This window comes from Dromaius novaehollandiae, chromosome W, assembly GCF_036370855.1.
Source record: "Dromaius novaehollandiae isolate bDroNov1 chromosome W, bDroNov1.hap1, whole genome shotgun sequence".
NCBI classification, from domain to species: domain Eukaryota; kingdom Metazoa; phylum Chordata; class Aves; order Casuariiformes; family Dromaiidae; genus Dromaius; species Dromaius novaehollandiae.
The window spans coordinates 43,168,452-43,188,567 of NC_088130.1; the positions used below are offsets into that span (position 1 = coordinate 43,168,452).

The 20,116-nt window shown below is 40.6% G+C and overlaps 1 protein-coding gene across 12 annotated transcripts in view; it reads left to right on the forward strand.

Annotated features, from left to right (window-relative positions):
• Positions 1–20,116, forward strand: part of LOC112987015 (rho guanine nucleotide exchange factor 28) — a 133,736-nt gene that overhangs the window by 46,121 nt on the left and 67,499 nt on the right. For all 12 annotated transcript variants that reach the window (XM_064499971.1, XM_064499978.1, XM_064499973.1 and 9 more), the window contains 5 exons: positions 277–460; positions 2,516–2,696; positions 6,026–6,098; positions 10,588–10,634; positions 12,159–12,219. In XM_064499971.1, coding sequence (XP_064356041.1) covers positions 277–460; positions 2,516–2,696; positions 6,026–6,098; positions 10,588–10,634; positions 12,159–12,219 — 546 coding nt within the window. The remainder of the gene's footprint in view (positions 1–276; positions 461–2,515; positions 2,697–6,025; positions 6,099–10,587; positions 10,635–12,158; positions 12,220–20,116) is intronic.

Sequence of the window (20,116 nt, forward strand, 5' to 3'; positions counted from 1 at the left end):
ATGGCTCACTGCGTCACTAAGGATCTTTTACCACGCTGTTTTTTTTAACTCCTGAAATTAGATGGTGTTTGGATATCCCAGTTTAGCTGCACAGGTGCCATTAAGTGTATAACTGTTGATTTTGGTGAAAGAAGGATTCTGCCCTATTACCTTTGTAAATCAGAACCCGAGTTGTAGTATTTCTGCAGGCAAGTTTCATTGGATGCTTCGTAGCAGATCAATGGGCAAGTGTTGGATTTTGTTTCTATGTTTTTGTTTGTTTGTTATGTTTTTCAGAGCCTGAACACAAAGAAACTCTTCTTCACCTTGCGATGAAATTGGGATTGGTTAAACTTTCCCAGTTCTTAGTAGCCCAGCCTGGTGGGTCGTTGGCGTTAGCATTACCTAATGAAGATGGAGCAACGCCGTTAGAGTTGGCTTTACAAAATGGGCATTCCAGACTTGTTGAGGTCTTCACAAAGTGAGTATAATGCTCTTCTCCCTCTGAAAAACTGTTGCCTGTTAAGGGATATGTGGAGTACTGTTGCTCTTCTCAGAGAGATGCCAATTTCGTATTGGTTTCTGTTGCTTCTTGTTGTCATTATCATTTTAAGTGTGTAAACTTGTATTTACAATTAAAGGAAGTTTAGGATGTGTCTGCAACATTACATTTGCAAGTCAATAGTATTATTGTCAATATATGCACTTGTGTGATTTTAAGCAATTGTCATGATTCAGTTAGAGATTATTTTGTTTTTCCCTTCAAATTGAATAATAAATGGTGTCTAACATTAATTTGTATTTTAAGATATTGTATTTTAATATTTCATAATTTTGGATATGTGAGACTGCTAAAAGGAAATTATTAAATAACAGGTCGCCATACTCCTGGACTTGCTAGAGCACACGCTTGTCTGAAGAGACTGCTGTCTGTCTTTGAGTGGCACCCTTTGTGTGGTTAGAGTTATTACTCCTAACAGTGCAAAACTAATAAGATGGGGCAAAATGCATTCCAGTCCTTCTTCTGAAAAGAGGTGCTTTTTTGTTAAATCTGAATGATAAGACCTGACATTTGTAGAAGTGCATCATAAAATAGAAAATATTAAAAAAAGAAAAAAAAAACAACAAAAAAAAACAGCTGGCCTTTCAGATCACCTTAGATGTCATCCCCTGGTAGTGTTATGATTTGGTTCTGTGACATTGCCTCAGCTTGTATTTGGAGATGAGAAAACAAAACGGTCATCTTTCAAATGGGAAACCAAGTCATCTCTTTATATTGCCCAAGTTTTGAAAATGCAAATAAATACTCACACTGTTTATTAAATTTTTCATTATTTATAAGTGATGAAAAACTGTGAAGGGTTTATGGTAGTGCTCTAACCTGTTAATAAGTAGGGAGCATTCAACGGCGGGGAGGGCCCTGGAGCCTCTGTTATCCTGGCCCAACATGCTCTGCATTAAGTAATGGAGGATCAGCCGTGCCGTCAGGTACCTCGCAGAGTGGCGCTATTGCAGCTGGATCCAGACTTCTTACCAGCAAGTAAAGACATCCCTTAAAATATATATAGACATATATAAATATAAACAGAAACACGGGACTTGGGTTTCACAAGGGCCTCAGGAGGCTCTGTGACCTCTGTAAAATCTCGGGTTTGAATAAATAAGAGAGAGTCGGTAGCAAACCCAGTCCTGCGACTCTGAGTCTGTTTTTGCCAGAGAGCTGCCACGCTGACAAATGGCTAAAAGGACAAGTGCCTTCTGGCATGTTTCAGCTGTCTGAAGTTTCATCTGTACGGACCTGAGGAGCTGCATGGTGTATATGTGTCTTGTGGTACCAAATGTTCATCATCAGAAGCCTGTTCTCACTGTTGGCTTTTCTTTGCAAAGAGAGAAAAATGTGCAAGAATTCCGTTACATTTTTCTTTTGGAATGTGGCTCTTTCGGTTCTGGCTCTGCGCAGCGTATCATTTATGTGAGCGTTATGCGTACTTCAATTTGTCTGAGAAAATTACTTAAAACACTGGTACAGTACATTATGTTATGAATGTCTCATTTGTTTGTAACATCCAAACAATGCCGTATTCCCTTGGGATACTTTCTGCTTTTCACTGTAGTGGGATAATAAACCTGCTAGCTGCCAGTCGCGTCTTACTACTATATATGGCAACATTAACAGGAAAAGGTACTATTGCTAATTTACAGCAATACGGAGAAATAGGTATTGTTATGGCTTGCTGTTACTGGCATATTTTACTAGCCGGTAACCATCATTTCTAGTGCAGTCATTGTTTTTTCCCCACTGACACGTAGAAGTAGCTGAATTTTCTTAGGCCTGAGTGGAATTGTTGGTAAGTATTTGTTTGCCCAGCTGTGTTTTGGGTGGATGTTTCAGATTTTCTGCCCTCGGTTTTTGTAGCGAGTGTTTTAGCCTCCTGACAGTCTGCGCCGATGGCGGGCAGGAAGCGTGCTGTGTTTATGTTTTCATTCTACCTGTGCGCAGAGCATCTGTTTTGGTTTAAAGAGCGTGTTGTTTCAGTTCCCAGGGCAGTCATTCGTTTGACATTTCAAGAGCTGAGCTCAGTGAGGGCGTTTGCGTACGGTTTGTTCATTCATCAGGAGCTCTGACACTGACATTTAACCACACCGCAGAGCACTTCTTGGAGTCGGACATTAAACTCTTCAGAAAATACTTCTGGGACAGACCTCTTCTTTACAAGGTAGGTACCAGTCTAGCTCAGTGTACTGTCACAGGTTTTCTTCAATAGTTTCCAGCTATGGACTCTTCAAGCTGGATATGTTTTTCTTAAATAGCCTTTTAGTTTAAACTGTGCCTGTTTCAGTAATGGTTAGTGTCACGAAGGATTATCATTGTGGGCTGCAGCTTTGGGTTAATGTAGCTAATTGTATGCCTGAAGCTGGAGGAGAAGAGATGATGAGAACTTTATCAAATTTTCCTTTACCTCCCAAGTTGTTTTTGCATTGTTGTGGACTCTGCAGTGAATATTTTCCCCTGGAATCTCTGTCTCTTTGATTCAGTTGCCATTTGTATTCACATTGGTTGTTTGAAATATTTAATTTAGTTCTATTCTTCTTTGTATTAGTGCAATGCCTCGGAGCCTTTGTCATGAACCTGAGCTACCCAGTGTATTACATGTAGCAGAAATGCAGGCTTGAAAGACTTTTTGCCATAGGGGAATTTAGTTGTGGTGTATTAGGTCTTATTTTGCTGTAAGGCATCTGGAATACTGCTGTGATATCCTTCAGGACATGCCTAAATTTAAGTAAAGAGGATAATAGTTGAAAACTCAAGTTCTTTAAAAGCTATGCAAATACTCAGTTACGTTTTCGGATTGAGACCGTATCATTACATAAAACTAGTGAGCTAAAAATGTACTAAAAATGCTTTAGCTTTTCTCTTTTCTAATCTTAAATTTTAGCTTTTATTTTCCATGTTTTATTTCAGGATTCCTTATTTGCATATTAATTTTCCGTGAGTTATCTTTACTGTAGTATACATGATTTTAAAATTTAAAACATGATCTACATGTTATGGTGTGTTTAACAGAAGAACTTCAAGTGTGATTTCTCATATAATTGCATATAATCTTGTACAGTCACTGCCAAAATTTTTAGTTGTTCCAATAGAAAAAAATTATTCTTTATTTGTAGCTTGTAGAATACCTCCAACTTGTTTGCAACTGTTCTGTGGAAACGATAGTAAACCTAATAGCAAAACGAAGGCTATAATGAAGAATGCGTTGTTGTTTATATCATTGGCTTTTTCTTGTGCTCATCAAATCCTTGTTCTTCTTGCAGCCTTTTTGAAAGGGGAAAAAAGTGTGGTATGCTAGATGTTTGCATGGTTTTAGGAGACGAATACTCTTAAAGGTTGCAAAACCAGCCTTCGATTGTGAGCTGAGCTTCTGCTCGATTGTAGGTTTCTCTTCTGCTCATTCCTGTAGTTGCTGCAGTCTAGATCCTCCCTTGTGGGCACCCCCATCCTCAGTATCAGTGCTGCCCTACTTTTAATTAGAGTATTAGCACATAGTAGAAATAAGCCAGAGTAATAAAGAAGATCATATGATTTGGTTAATTTTCTATGTAGCAGATGTCATCTTGAAGCAGGGGGGACAATCAAACTGTTATGTTTAGGTGGTGTATTATAAGCAAATGGTAAGGTAAAATTCCTTTTCTTTCTGTTGCAAACAAGGAATTGCAGCCCTTAGTTGGATCCAAAACATAAGGTGGGCATTACAGATTTCAAAATAAATGGTCTTTTAAAAATAGAAGTAGAATTTGTTCCCTTGCTGGAGTATTCAGCTCACTTACAGCAGATTAAGACTGTACATCTAGTTTAGTATATCTTGATACCACATAAATGGCCACATTGCTATTTTAGGTTTGGGTTGGAAGAAGACATGGACTAAAAAGAAAGATTTTGCTTCAGTTATGATGATATGAAGCATTGGATTTATGTATATGAAATAGATGGCTTAGGCAACAGCACAAACCTATCTTTATTCACTCAAGAAAATCCCAATCTTTCTAGTGCCTATTTTTCAGTGTGTGATCCTATTAGTCCCTGGACTATTCCTTACAAACCTAGGAAGGTAACCGAAAACTTAGAACAAACAGTTCTGCGTCAGTAAGCTTGAGTTAGCCATACGGGGACTTATGCCTTCATTGGAAACTTTTAGGGGCCCTGCAAGCCCAAAAAGTTGAAACCCACAGATTTAGTGAGTTTGCTAGGCGGTATGGAGGAGAGATTTCTGAAGATTATGAGAAAGAGCTCAAAATTATTCAATCTTCAATGACCTTATCAGTGCAGAAATTGCAGCAGTGGTAGCAGTGTCCATCAGCGAGGCTGCAGGGACCGTGCAACCACCCTTAGAGGAAAGCTGGAGGGAGGGAGCACTACAAGCCCTACATCTGCAGTCTTAATCTTGCACTGCTGACACAGCCCTCATCAGCTGGTGAAGGGGATACGTCTGGCTGTGTCATTTGCTGGAGGTAGTACAGCCGGGGGGGGAAAGGTCCTCCGCAAGAGAATAAATCCAGGGACTAAAGGCCAAATGTGAAATGGTGTCAGGGTAAAAAAAACAAAACAAAACAAAACAATGGGGCAAATTGCTCACCAGGATAATCACCTAAAATGATTACGATCGTTCATGTTTAGAAAGTAATTTTTTGCCTGGTATAGATAGGTTTAGTAATTTCTCAAGGAGGAGGTGAATCCAGCTTGATGACTATGCAGCTTTCAAAACTGTTTGTCTGCAAAATTCGGCCCAGTGTTTCCCTGACTTTGTTCTTTCATACTCATATTACTGTACCTTTTCTCTATTTGCTGCTTTGTTAGATGAGAAGTATACAGGAAACCTAACTGTAAAAGGAAAAAACTAAAAGCAACAAAAGGTGTAGATTAGCACAAAAGGAGACATTCTCTCCCCACCTCGTTTTCTTATATCCTTTGAAGGTAATGGCTAAAATAAGGACCTGGATTCACCCTCACCTTCCTGTTGTTAGTGGGGGCAATATCGGGAGGAGGAGGCAGAGCGGGGGACGGAGGGGCCAGCCTGGCCGGGGAGCCGGCGCTGGAGCAGCAGCGGTCCTGCCTTCCAGCCTGCCTCGGCCGCCGAGTCAGGGCTTAGTCCTCACAGAGGCTCCTTTCTGTTTCCTTGTCTGTAAAAACTGCTCACTTTGGAGGGATGCTTTCAAGGTTAACCAGAAGAGTTTTGAACAGATTTGTTCTTCATAACTGCCATGTTTCTTTTTTCATAGAGAATAAAGTTATAAACAGTGCTAAACAGTACAAATGCTAAATCTGATGTTTTCGATCCCTTGTGTATTGTAAGCAGAAGGTAATTTCTGTCTGTAGTTGAAAATATTTTATTGGTTTTCCACTTGGGGGAAACTGATATTCTGAGGAATCTCTATCAGTCCTTTTACTATTACTTGTTTGTTTACTAGTCGTTAACTTCATTTTTGAGTTATCACATAAATGTTGTGAGTATCCAATACAGTTACTGTCATTTTGATTTTTTTATAGAGTATTAATTCAAACCAAGTTGAGACAGTGGAAGGTCCAAAAATGCCCTGCAGTACAACAAGCTCTGTAGAAGGTACAGTTTTTTATTCCATAATGTTACAGTCTTTAAAAGCTCTGGAAAGTTGGCACAAACTCTTAAACCATTTATTTATTCAGGAAGATCACATAGTTCATATGACATTAGAGACCTGACAGTGGAATACTCAAGTCATGCACTGTAAGAGTTATGTGAATCACAATGCTCCCTACAGAGCATCAGTTTTCCAATGTCAAACTGAAATTGCTCACAAAATATTAAGGCATTTACAGTGATTGGGAAAACCTTACTAATTTTATTCCAGGAGCCAGAAAAATGTCAGTAAGTTCCAGGAGAGGGCAGTGTTTAGCTGAACTAACACTCCAGCCTGCAAATTCCAGTAAAACCAAATGAATCAACTTAATAAAGATAAGGGCAGGTCAAATAGAATAATGTTTTGTATGAATAGGTTTGGGATCTAGCCCAGCCTACTTCATTGTGGTGAAATTCCCATGTATTTCAATTAGACATTCAATATTTTGGTGAGTAGTTTACCTCTATAAGGATTGCAGGACTGTGCTTTCTGATGGGAATGCTCTTTCTCTAAGATACAGCCTTATGTACCTTAGAACAAGGGTCTCTTATAATTGAAAAGAAAATCACAAAAAAGACATCCTTAAGCATCAAAAGCATGGCACTTTGGGCATTTATGTATGATTGTCAGGAATTAATTAAAAGTTTTTATCAGATTTTCATTTGTTTATACGGCTGGCACTGTATATTTGGATGAAGTGACTAGCTGAAAATGGTTAGTTCTGTGAGAGGGCTCCAATCCTGCAAACTTGCTGTGCTGGAAGCAGTCCTACTGAAATCAACATAAATGTGAGCACCTGCGTAAGCTTTTTACAGGATCAAGACTAGACTGAGAAAAAAGAATTGAACTACAATTCCAAATGGCATCAGCTAGTGTAACCCTAAGTAAACCCTAAGTGAATGAATACATCGGGGAAACAGTCATTGCGTTAGTGTTAGAAATTCTCCAGCAGTGTTCAGGCAACAAGTGTAATGCCAACAGAATGTAAATTTGTAGAGAGACAATAAATAGTTGTTAGCACTTGCAAGCTATGAACCTGTTATTGTAAGTTTACAAGGTATGTGATTGACTTCGATGACACAGTGTGCACGTCGGCTCTCGATATTCCTCTGAGTGCTGTACTTTGGCCAGCATCATCTTCATGTGGCTCTTCACTGATGGAAGGTGAATGGTGCAGACTGGTAACACTGTGTGTGGCAGTAGCTTGGGCAGTGCAAGTTCTAGGTGATGATTACTCTGATGTTTTGCCTTAGGCAGTTTTAATTTGGCCTGACTTGGGGCAAGCAAATAATGAACATCAACGGATATTGATCCCCCAGCGAGGGAATCACAAGTTCAGGATATCTAGTCTCATTCTGAATTCTGATGATAAAGCTTCTGCTCCCTTTTTTCTGCTAAGCTGAGATTCACAAAGGTGTTTGGGCACCTACCTCTTAGTGTTTTCAGTAGAAGGAAATACTTCAGTGCCTTGGTGGAACACAGTTGTTTTGTGCCAGGGTTTTTTTTTTTTTTTTTTTAAAAAAAAAAGCATTCTTACTTCAAGTGAATGGCAAGAAGAATATACCACATTTTGGCAAAATCCAAGACTTGAACAAGCAAGCTGTGATAATTAGACTTGTAAATTTTGCATTCTGTGTTATCTACCTATAAACAGGAAGAGCCCTTAATTATTGTTTTTACACTGATAGGCAGTAAAATTTTTTGATCTTCTCATGTTTTGATATTGTATTTGGTGTCTGTATTGCTTCCATATCAACTGAGCATTTATTTTGCCTTTTTTACTAACCACCACCAAATCCAGGTACTGAGAAATCATTAATACAACTGATGACTAATGGTCTGTCTTATGCTCTCATTAGCAAACATTCAAGAGATTTAGCTAAAATTGCTGTTGCTACAAGCAGAAATCATACGAAATGATTAACAGAGTACTTTTTATCATGTTTTCAGTTGCATTCTGTGAAACTCCTTTACAAATTAGCTCCTAAGCTGAGGGCATTAATTTGGTGCATTAATGTCATAATAGGATCCCCCTCAACTTTTAAATCAGCTGCAGTTCTAATAAGTAATACTTACCCACTTTTGGGTGGGCCTGAAGTCAGGGTCAAGAGATCTTTAAAACACAGTGCTATCAGAAGCTCTGAGGTATCATCTACTAAAGGCTGCTATAGCAGTATGTTGCTTGTGAAATGCAATCAAACCAAAGCAGTGGCTCAGTGTAAGGTGATACTATAGCTTAGCAGTGGATCTCCCATAGCAACTTAATTAAATTCAAATATGTGGAATGATACGTTATCCAGTAAGGATATAGCACAAAGGTGAAATAGGTTTTAGTTAATTCAGTAGTTTCTGTTCTTTTCCACTTTTCTGACCTTGAAATTCCATGTCTGTAATTTGACTGAAGACATTTGCTTCTGTAGGGTAACTGTTAGTTATAGACAAAACAGCTTTTCTTTAAGAACTGTAAAACTGAGTAGCAATAATGCCAGTTGCCTGTCAGTACCACAAAAAGAGGAACCTGGATGTTCATTTTCTTGAAATGAGCTTTCAGAAGGCCAGAAATCTCCCACTGAGCTCCGTAAAGGCAGTTTCTTTGGTGATAGTTACAGAAGAAGTCGTTGGTTCCTTCTAACTGAAAAGCGGTGCCTGGGATGATTTGTTTGATGGTGGTAGTGATTAGTGTAGTAATTTGGCTTTGTGATTGTGCTTGCTGTGTTGAAAGAACATGGTTTGTAGACTTACTGCCAGGCCAGGGCACCTTTTGGGCCCTTAGCTGTTAGACCTGGGAACACCTTCACTGCCGTCCTGTAGGCCCCAGCTTTCCGCGTAGGCGTTTTCTTTCCCTGTTGCTTTGCCCCATGACACCTGAGTGTTTCTGGGCATGCCTGGTTACCTCGGAGGGGAAGGGAATTACTGCCAGCAGTTAACAAACGGAATTAAAACAGGGAGGTAAAACTGCTTCGGTAAAGCTGTGTAGCAAGCCTGAGGCAGAGCCGGGGATCGGTGTGACGTGGTAGCTTGTGGTGCCGCTGGCTGGTGGACAGCGGGGAGCCCCTGCACGATGGGCCTTGGTGTCTGGTGCCCTGGTGCACTTCGCGCGCCCTTGCGCATCGTGCGCCCTGTCCCAGGCAGGAGACATCGCGGCGGCGCGAGGGTGCTGGCCGTCGCGCCACCTTCGTAGTAGTGCAGCAGGTAGCGCTGGAGTGAAAGGGAAGGTCGCTTTGATTGTAGCAGAAGGTTGATTAAAGAAGGTAAATTAATTAAAAATTAACCATTCAGATATTGATGAGCGTGCGCCCAGTCCTGTGCAGTCCTGACTCAAGCCAGCATCCAGAGGAACTGCTGAGGTCCTTGGCTGCCTGCACACTGACTTTGGGGGTCCGTATTGCATCCCAAAATTTCATCCTACAGAGAGCTTCAGGTGGTGTCGTGGTTGCTGGAGCTTGTGTGATTTAGATGATGAACAGCTATCTTTGAATTGTTCTTCCAAAGATACTGTTAAAAGATTTTTTTAGACTTTGTACAATACTAAGAAAGGAGAGAGGTCCTGCAAGAACCGCTGTTCCTCCAGGCGGCTCCCCAAAACACACTACGTTGGCTGCTGAGTCCTGCTTATGTTCATCTGCTCGAGCTGAAGCATGGAGAGGCATCTGTGTACCTGAGAATAGACCTGAACCTTGAATTAAAATATTCAGTATAAAAAGAAACATTTACCAGCATAACTGTGGTTATATAATTATTATTATTGAAAATATATTTACTAAATAATAATGGCCCTGGAAGCCCTGGGGATACTGGTGTTAATTTGCATTCCGGTGGCCAGATTGCTCCTCTTTGCTGGTTTACAGTAATGCTGGAGGCTGTGGGCAAGACCTGCCGAGTGTGGTCATGTTTTTGTATAAACTGTGTCCTTTCCTACAGTCTGGAGAAGAAACCATAAAAGAGTGACAGAAATTAAGTTTTTTCTGTGTGTGTGTGTGTGTGTGTGTGTGTGTGTGTGTGTGTGTGTGAGAAAATGCAAGGTCTAATTTAAAAAAAATGCATGCAACCTTTTCAGGGAAAAAAAAAAAAAAAGGAGCCCGATGGCTTTGCATAGTTTGTGTTAGGCTTTAGGACTGGTGGTCTTTTGAGCGCCTTAGGGTTAATCAGTAGCTAGCTGACAAATCACCATATTTTCCTAGCCTGTCTCTTTAATTTCAATACCCTGTTCATAACTGGCTCATGACAATAACATAGCACTTGTTGTGCATCTCGCTCGCGTTGTGCCCACGGGAATGCCGGTTCGGGGAGATGCAGGGGCTGCAAAGGGCCATTGTTCTGCCTTGCCGGCATGTTTGTTTGCTCAGTGCTTCCCCCTCCCATCTGAAAAAGGAGAGAAAGCAGCAGCACAAACCAAAGCAGACCCAAACTGAATTTGTTTGTTATTTAAAGAAGGACTCTTTGCTTTTACAGGTCCTGTGAACTTGGCATCTGATGAATTGTCCCAGGATGATGTGAAGGTACAGATTTCTCCTTATACAAATAGTTTAAGTTTTGAAAGAGCAACCTCTGCTAGGCTATCTGAGCACCTCCCAGAGCTAACAAATAAATAAGGTGACTAATGCCTGCCAAACGACGTTTCCCGTCCGTTCCTATCCTGTGGGAATAGTTACGTGTGTAGATTATTATTATTTGAAGGAACCTGTTACGTGGTTGCGGGCCGGAAAGCTAGGTTGAAAAGCAAGCTCTGCTTCTGGACCGGAAAGCTCCTGTGTTTGTGGTGATCCTTGGTTCCTTCAGGGAGCATACGGCTCGGCTTCAAGCATGTCAGGAGCAAAACCCATCTCCTGTATGTGCAAGCTTCATCCTTAAGATGACGCGATTCATTATGTCTGAGGAGTCGGTCGCTGAGAGGGATCTTTTGGGTAACTGTGAATCCTTAACTGGATTGTTTCTCGGATGAGATGCAGGCCTGTCAAAAACTGATTGGGACTGACTGGGAAAAACGGTTAGCGTAAAAAGTAGGCAGTTCCCATTGTTTTTCAGATGGACTTTGACATGGAGTTATCTAACAGGTTTTTGAGGGGAACAGTATTTGTGAAAAATCCCATTGTGGTTAGTCAGCTCTATTTGTCCCCTATTTTTATATTCTGCTTTTTATTTATTTCTGTTTGTCTGGTTGCAAAATCAGAAAATCTTTGTCTTAGTTATATTTTTATCAACCTTTAAAAAAGGAGCTCAATTATTCATACCAGCTCAACTGGTATGGAGCTAAAATAGTGATTTAGGTTGAGAGAAACAACTAGCAAATCTGATAAAGGTAGTATCTTCTCCATAGGGTATGCCTGTGAATTTTTACGAGCGTTTGAATTTTGGAGAATTTTACTGGATTGCCACTTCTGTTAGATCACTATTATAAAAGAACAACCTCTTAGGGTTTTTTAATTGACAGCTATGCAGAAGATTGATCATTTCTTTGAGACTCAGATGTTATAATCTGTGTCATTTCAAAATTATATTACTGCAGTGTGTATGCTTCTGTATGCTTTTTGGAGTCTGTGTTGAAAATTTATGTTGGGGCGAAGTGTGGCAGCTCATAAATCTTGCTGGGCAAAAGAGTTCTAGTGCTGTATTCACTGTGTCTTTTTTAAGGTGACAATAAAAGCCATATTTCACTCTATAAAAGAACAAACTGACCTATGATATTTCTACAGGTGTCAACAACTGAGGTAATAGAGAAGGAGCTCTCTTAGAAATGCATTGCTTTTTTTGTCCAAAACACTGTGTTAACTAGTCAAAGCACAGCTAATCTTGTAAGGGAAGAACAAACTGAGGGCTGGATTTTGCATGGCAAGTGGGATATGGTTTGGGATGGACTTCTCTTCACTGGTTATGTTTAGAGTTCAAGCCTGTAGTGTCAGCTTTATGATTCATATTCATATCCTTCATAGAGGCTGGGAGTGGCACTATCTGTTGTGTTTATTAAAATGGCTCAAATTTTGTCATTTGTCTTCAAAGAGCTAGCTCAAGTTTTCTTTTTCTAGCCTTTCAGAGATTCTGTGGCTTCTTCTAAAGAGGATGAAGATCATGTGCTGTTGGGCATAGGTAAGAAATCATTAATCATTTTGACTTCCAGAAAGGTATTGATCTATATTGTAATGCCAGATACACACAAGGCAGTTTCTTTAAATAAAAATGTAAAAGTCATTGACTTTGCAGCATAGCTTGGTGAAAGGTCACGTCAGTTATAATTATGTCCAAGAGGAACCTCTTTTGATACACCTCTGGTGTAGATAAGTTGTGTGTTCACACAGTATCATGATATCCTAGGATGATTCAGCAGTGTATTAACCGATGCAGGAGTACAACTCTTTAAAATAAATTCTGGTAGGACTAACGTATGTGACTAAAGATTAAACAAAGCATGTAAAAATGCTTAGATGCTGCAGTGATAAGTGTGTTGTAGGGCTGGTAGAAAGAATATAGCCAATTACACTCGGCAGTACATTTATAGAATGAAACCCATAGGGAACGGTGAGGAGTAATTTGAAGTTTGGGAAAGGCTCCAATAACAAAATGCAAACATTGGCTCATGCAAAGCAGAGCAAAGAAGAAAAAGACAACGAGCAACTGAGCTCTGCCAGTGGCAGCTGCTGTGCCAGTCAGAGAACTCTACGCTGGCTTAGTTTGCCTATGGTCCGATGCCGTCCTTAGATCGGAGGAGCCGGGATGGTGGCATTCAGACAGCCCACGTGCAAACCTTGGTGGCTGTAGAGCTAAGAGTTACTCTGTGTGTGTGAAAAGGGAGGCAACACATATGTATGAATGTAGGTATTACACGCTAAAGAGAAATGAGCTGGAGTAAATTCAGAGACAAAGGTGTAAAATAAGAACCTGGCAGAATATTCCAATAATCTCTCATTGTAATCATTGTCCAGTTATCACTTCTTCTAATCGTTGTTGTATCAGATGCCTATTCTTCGAAAATGTTATCATACCTGTCTTACCCTTCCATCCAAGGAATATGGAAGCTGCACAAGGCAGTCAGGAGTAGTAGCAAAAATAGTTTATTATTCTACTAGTAGTAGTTATTCTACTAGTAATATTCTAATAGTAGTAAGGTTATTCTGACTTAAGTGCTTTGCGCATAGCACAGAGTAGCAGTCCCCGTCTTGCACAAAAATACAGTACATGTACGTGAGATGTTAGTGCCCATATGATCAAATCTGTTTTGTTGAGCAAAACCGAATTATTGGACTGCCTCTCAGCGTAGGAGGGTGTGGAGCCATTGGGGAGTGATTATGGTTTGCTAATTTGAAGCCACATGCTCCAGTCTCAGCTCCAGTTACACCATCTGGAGGGAACGTAAGGTAGCCTAAGAGCTGGCAGAGTGGAAATTCTCCACCCTGAAATTATAGCTGATATTTCTCTTTCTTACCCCTGAAATGCCTTTTCCTTCTAAGGCATCATTTACATGGTGCTGCTTGTGACCGCTGGAACAGGAGCCAGGCCCCCTGGCTTCAAACCAGCTCAGTCTCCTCTTTGATGCTGGAATGGGCAGCTGCAGGCAGATCCTGGGTCGTCTGCAGGAATGGGCGAGCGACTTTGACCGTGATTCATACGCCTAGTTAGGAGCTGCAGAATGTAGATTCTCAAAGGTGCTTTTGGGTGAAACACAGCGTATTTACATACAATTCAGAACAAGATTTAAGTGCTTAGAAATTGATTTATTTATTAATTGATGCATTTTCTTAGGCTTTTTAAAACATATATACATATATATGTGTGTGTGTATGTATGTATAAAATTGTAAATACCTATATAAATGCATGTATACATGCATATATGTATATATGCATATATGTATATATAAATATATAAAAATACACATACACAGATGTGAATATATATGTATACATTTTGTCCTGAGCACAGGCTCAGCTTACACTATAGCTAAGAATGATTACCTACTTTACCATCTATCTGAAAAAGGCACTCATCTACCCTTTCTCTCTTCACTAAATTAATTGCACTCTAGTATGTTTAAAAGGTTGGCCTGTTTGTGGAGAAATTGTAGTGAAGTCAGTGCTGCTTGTTTTAGAGGTAAGTCAGCATAACTGAAAATGTGCTTACCCCGTGTAGGCACTGGAGCATGGACTCGCTGCCTGCTGCATCTTAGGCTTTCCTCGCCCATCTCCCTGTTGAGCACTGAGCTCGGCTGAAATGCTCATGATACAGACGTCTGATGGGCTTTTGCCCCTGACCTCAACAGAGCCTGGAGGGCCTCTGGGCAGCGTTGTGTTTGAGGTCTGATGGGGTTAACGTGCAGGCTGGGGAATAGGTAGGCTGTCGGATGCGGTATGAAAGGTGCAAGTGGGAAGGGCCAAAAAGGATGGAAATGCGGTTTGGTGAGTAACTTACCAGTTGACTTAAGCTGGTTTTAATGGTTTAGTTGAATATAAAAAATCAGTATATGTTCACCAGACTCATATAACCATACTGCTAAATGTTACGGTTTTATTATCCTGGATTGCTTTAAACTACTTTTTAAAAAATTGTTTGCTTGGCATTGTTGTTAAATGGTAACATATTTGGCAGGAAAGGCTCACAGTGGGGGATAAGGAGAGAAATGGAAATGGTTGTTAGTGGGGGAGAGGAAGAGGGAAAACAGCTAAGGGGGGGGTTGAGTGGAGAATGAGTAGAAACGAGCAGACTTTAGAACCTCACTAGGAAGCTGGATGTGTAAATCAAAGAGTACTTCTAAGAGGAAGAATATTAGTGCTTTTTGAATGGGTGTCTTTGAATGGATATAAATTCTCCTGCTTCTGCTTCTTTCTTCTTCTCCCACATGGTTCTTGCTTTTAGAAACCTCTACTAAAAATCAGTCTAATCAGGGCAGCTCCTGAAAGACCTCCCCTGTTCCCGCTGTTTTCTTCCCCACGCCGCTGTTTCAAGCACGTGCACCGTTCTGGCTCTTTCCCCCCAGCCTGACAGCCCTTGAGACCCGGCACTTTGGGAGTATCTTTGCAGGGGGTGTTGGCAACGCTCAGTAGGATGCCAGAAGGATACTATCTTCTCTGCTCTTTGTCTTCATTTTTGGTTTGGGACCTGGCTGCCTCAAGCACCACTTGAGTCTCCCAGTTCGATTTTGAGGAGCGTTGCGCTCGGCTCCTGCTGTGCGGGAAGCTTCCCGTCCGCCAGGAGGGCTGGAGAGCCCCTGCCACTGGTGAGGGTGGCGGCAGGCGCCCAAGGGAACTGCTGCGAAGCCGTGCAAACTGCGTAAGACATTTTGTACTGCAAGCAGGGTCTGCCCTATTCAAGAACTGGTGGAATAAGAGTAAACTGCAGGGCACAGCAGGGTGCTAGATTAGCCTGAACCCTGGATTGTGTGGAGACTCCTGAGTTTGGTGCTAGTCACACCTGCCAGTCGTCTGTCCTCTCTCTCCCTCCCTCTCTCCCTCCCTCTCTCCCTCCCTCTCTCCCTCCCTCTCTCCCTCCCTCTCTCCCTCCCTCTCTCCCTCCCTCTCTCCCTCCCTCTCTCCCTCCCTCTCTCCCTCCCTCTCTCCCTCCCTCTCTCCCTCCCTCTCTCCCTCCCTCTCTCCCTCCCTCTCTCCCTCCCTCTCTCCTGGAAATTGTTAGAGATCTGTTTTGTGTTTAAAAAAATAAATAAAAAGGACTTTTTTCAGTGAAAGAAAACATGCTGGAAGGATTGAGAGAGGAAAATAATATCCAGTTGGGGAGAGTGAATGAAAGAAACAAAAAGGGAAGCAACAACAAAAAGATTTTTTTTCTTTCAATATTAAGCATATGTGTTATTGCCAAGCATTGTCATCTTCAGAGTCGGCAGCCCTGTATGTTTTGGGAGGGTGACTAGGAGGTGACAGCTGAATGCTGTTACTGTTGGGCATGTGATGGTGTTAGCAGGGCATATGTTTTTAAAGTTATAATTCCTTCCTGTTTTGCATAGCTGGTTTGGAAAGAGGATGTTCACAAGGCCATTTATAAAGCTGCAAAAGTTTCTCTTTTCCAATAAGAAAAATCTAACCCCGTTTTTTCTTACAAGGAAATGTAGCTTTTTTTCTCCCTAAACTTCAGGAAGGCAGGATGCTGATAATTTTTCAAAATATTTTCCTTGCTGTCCTAGTTACAGTGCCGGTGACCTAGTGGTGGATTTTGTGTCTGTCTAATCTATTCTGTTTGCACTGCTGGCAGCGAAAAAATTCTGAGCGCCGCGTTTTGCACTTAGATTAAAAAAAAAGACCTTGATGCCAAATTTTTGGCAGTTCTCTGTATGTGACCAGGCAGCTACAAAACATTTTTAGTTGAGTCTGTCCTTTGATTTTCATGGTTCTCCAAAAATCGCAGTTTAACCACAAATCAGTTTAAGGAACAGAACATAATGATCTTTTTCTCTGTGTAAACCAGTAGGGCTGAACTGTAATCTGCAGAAAATTTGTTTTCAATGTTGCTGTTTTGTTCTTTTTAAATTAGATTTCCTTACCGTGGTTGGTAAGATTTAAAAAGTTTTTTTTGTTGGAAAAAAGCATTGTCCTGCTGTCTGGATTCCCGCCTTTACATGGCTTTTGTTAGGTCTGTAAAATGATTAGTACTTCTACTGATTTAGGTCAGATTTTTCTCTCGCTTTTTTTGCTTGTTTGTTTTTTGTTTTTGGTGGGTGGAATATTTGCTTTTGGAACTGTTTTGAGTTGGGCATGCCCGTTTTGACATTAGGACTCCAGGAAATAATGTTATGGCTATTGATAGATAAAAGCGAAAGCTGTATATTAAATGTTGCCTATCGAGACAGTTATGGGCATTCTGTGACATATGCGTATACAGATTGTTTGTGTTTGTGGTCGTCTTTGTTTTTTCCTAGCGCCTTTTAATCCTGTGTTTCCCTTATGTATGCTTTGAGAGAGTTTGGGTGCTCTAGCTGTTGTATCCCTAGTCCAGGAGCTGCAGAGCTTTACTTTAGTTTCTGCTCTGTTACAGATTTACAGTATGATCTTGGGCATGACACTTCTCTTCCCTGCATCTCAGTTATTTATCTGTGAAATGAGAAACACCATAGTGAGTGAGGTGAGGAAGAGGCACTGCAACGCTTAGATGTTTGGAGATATACAAATATGCTGACTGGTTATACTGAAGAACTTCTGGAAGATCAGTTTGCTATAGACAGAGGCTTTTTTTAAAACCCATTTTTATTTGAATTGATGATTTGAAAATTGCAGAGAAGCATAATAGCTGAGGAAAACTGTGGAGCTATTGCTGCAGCTATCTTTTAATGGCTGAGACAGTTATACTCTGCCTTTTTCACTGTAGTTCTCAGAGGTTCTTATGTTGCTCTTTCTGCTTCTGCAAAACCATTGCGCAGTTCCATGCACCTTGCAGACAAGAGGCTTAACCTGGGGCTTATCAGACAGAGTCCTGCCAGAAACAACCTTTAAACAACAGATAGTTGGTTCTAGTTTACTTCAGCAAATAAAACACATTCTCATTTGTTTGGACTGTCTATAAACAGCTGAATATTGAGGACTGCTGAATAGCTGAAAGCTGCAGAAGATGTGGGAAGTAAAATCTTCCTGGGATGTGAGCCTGAACTGAGCTTAATTAAAAAGCTGTGGAGAAATCTGGAAGAAGAAGCATTAAGCACTAAAACAAGCTTGTTCTTGTTTCTTGGAGTTTCCTCCACTCTTGATTTTCTGAGACATTATAATTCAAGTTAACCTCAAAAGGAAGACAGAAAGAAAAATGAACAAGTTACAAGCATGTGCTGTCTGGCTTCCCAGAACTTGTCCTCCTCCTCTGCCTAAAATCCAAAACAAATTTGCTCAAGAAAATAATCCTTCAGAAAGAGGCTCTTTTTTCTGATGTTTAAATAGGCTCATTTGCCTGTCTTCTGCCCGGTCTCATTTCACGCTAATGTAAATATACAATCCGGGATATATCCTATGTCAAGTTACTCTTCAAATGTGAAATATAGTCCAGAAATAAATTGTGAAGAGAATAGTTGTAGTCTCGAAATTGCACATATGAATACATTTCTCAACTTTCTTCCTTCTTGAGAGGCTCCCCGTCCCTTGAAATCTTCCCTGAAACATGGAAAATTGGATTTTTAACGAAATCAGTCTTTGGTGAATTTTCTGGCAGTCTGCACTGCCAGCATAAGTGTAGACTCAACAACCAAGTCATTGGCAAAACTTCAGTAAGAACCAGGTCCAATTCAAACTTCAGTTTGCTTTCATGTAAGGCCATGTGAGTTCTCAATGTTACTGGGGCTTGTACAGGCCTCTATGGAGCAGAAACTAGGAAGAAATTTTTATTGACTCTAGCCTTGACTCTAGCCTTTAATTCTCAAGCTTTTGCAAATAAACTCAAGGGACCTTTTCATCAGGTTAAGAGACAAACAGCAACAGGCTTTCCATCCACATTTGTACTGCGTATCCAAGCTACTCTTTTGATGTGAATAGATGCTGGACACGAAGAGCATTTAGGCAAATTATCTCTTTGTGCACTTTGTTGGAACTGTTTCGTAGTTGTTTCAAGAGTCAGGGCATACTGACCGCAGTCACGTGAAAGTAATATTAATGAGCTGCTTGTCCTAACCCACATCAGGTGAATGGTGTTGTTAAAAAAGAAAAAAAATATATACCAGTCAATCATAAATCAGACTTCAGAGAAGTTCTGGATCTGAGGAGCACTGCGAAATCTCAACCCTGGGACAGTAAACTGGCCAACCTGTAGAGTTTGGGACAAAACTTCGGTTAACGCTTATATAGATCCTCTGGCTCTGTGGAGCTTCACTGACACAGGACTGGGTGGAGATGGTGCGGATGTGTTTACTGCCTCAGCTTGGTAAACTCTGAGGCCATCCTTCTTCATCTCAACCTCTCAGTTGGTCTTCAAGGATTTTGCATTACTAGTATAGCTTATGCAAAGCTGTTCGTGTAAAATTCTTAAAGGTAAATTGCTCCTTTAATTTAGCAAAGAAACAAGGCTTAAGTACCAGCACTTACGAACAATTGTTTTTCAAAGGAAAGATAAGATTGCTAATAGCTCTTTGCAGGATAATGCATCATTCATTGAATATCACAAACACAATATTTTTAAAACGAAGATGTTATTCTCATTATAGCTGTTCTAACTGTAATTGTCATCCTAGTTTCAAAGGAAGCTAAGAAACTAGTTTCCTAGTTTCAAAGGAAGCATTAAAAATACAGTTTTAATAAATTAATTTCATAATCACATTCACCTGCAAGGGAATAATTAGTGTTTGATATAAATTTAGATGGTATGATCTCCCAGTCTGGATGGTTTACAACAGTGTAATTCCATGTACAGTATTTGATGTGGGTGAAAGGATATATCCACATGGAAGTAAATGCAGTGGAGCATGAAAATACTTGGACTGGCTTTTAATAAGCCTCCTTGTTTAAAGCAGTCCAGAACACAGTTCACACAAATTGACTCTGCTTCTTCTGCATCCTGCCTTGACTTTAGAGTGCTTCAGTAAATTTGGGTGTCTGCACAGAACAGCTTTTACAGGGAGAGGCAGGACAGCCTGCTGCCCTCACCAAGGTGTCTGTGAAGACAGCAACTGTCCTGTGTTTGTTTTCAGGCTAACGTCCAAGAAATTGTATGAATTAGTCAATGAAAAATTGACTCAAATTTATAGTACCATATCTTTACTTTTATTTTTCATTAATATTCCTAGTGTCTATGCGTCTACAGGAGACGCTCATTACAGAAAAGGCATGTCTAGCGTGGGTCAGTTTTGTCTTCAGCTCTTCAAATGGAAAGACTGGAAAACATTTGCAAGGAGGGAGGTGTAAGCAAGAGGTAAGGGGTTTGAGGGCTCAAGGCCGTTTAGTCTTATATCAGAATGTGCCTAGGTTTGAGATCTGCCCGTACCCAGGACTGTGCTTCTCTGAGAGAGCAAAATGCCACTTTAAACTGGTGGTGAGAGGAAGAGGCTCCGTAAAGTTAAACATTGGTGATCTTC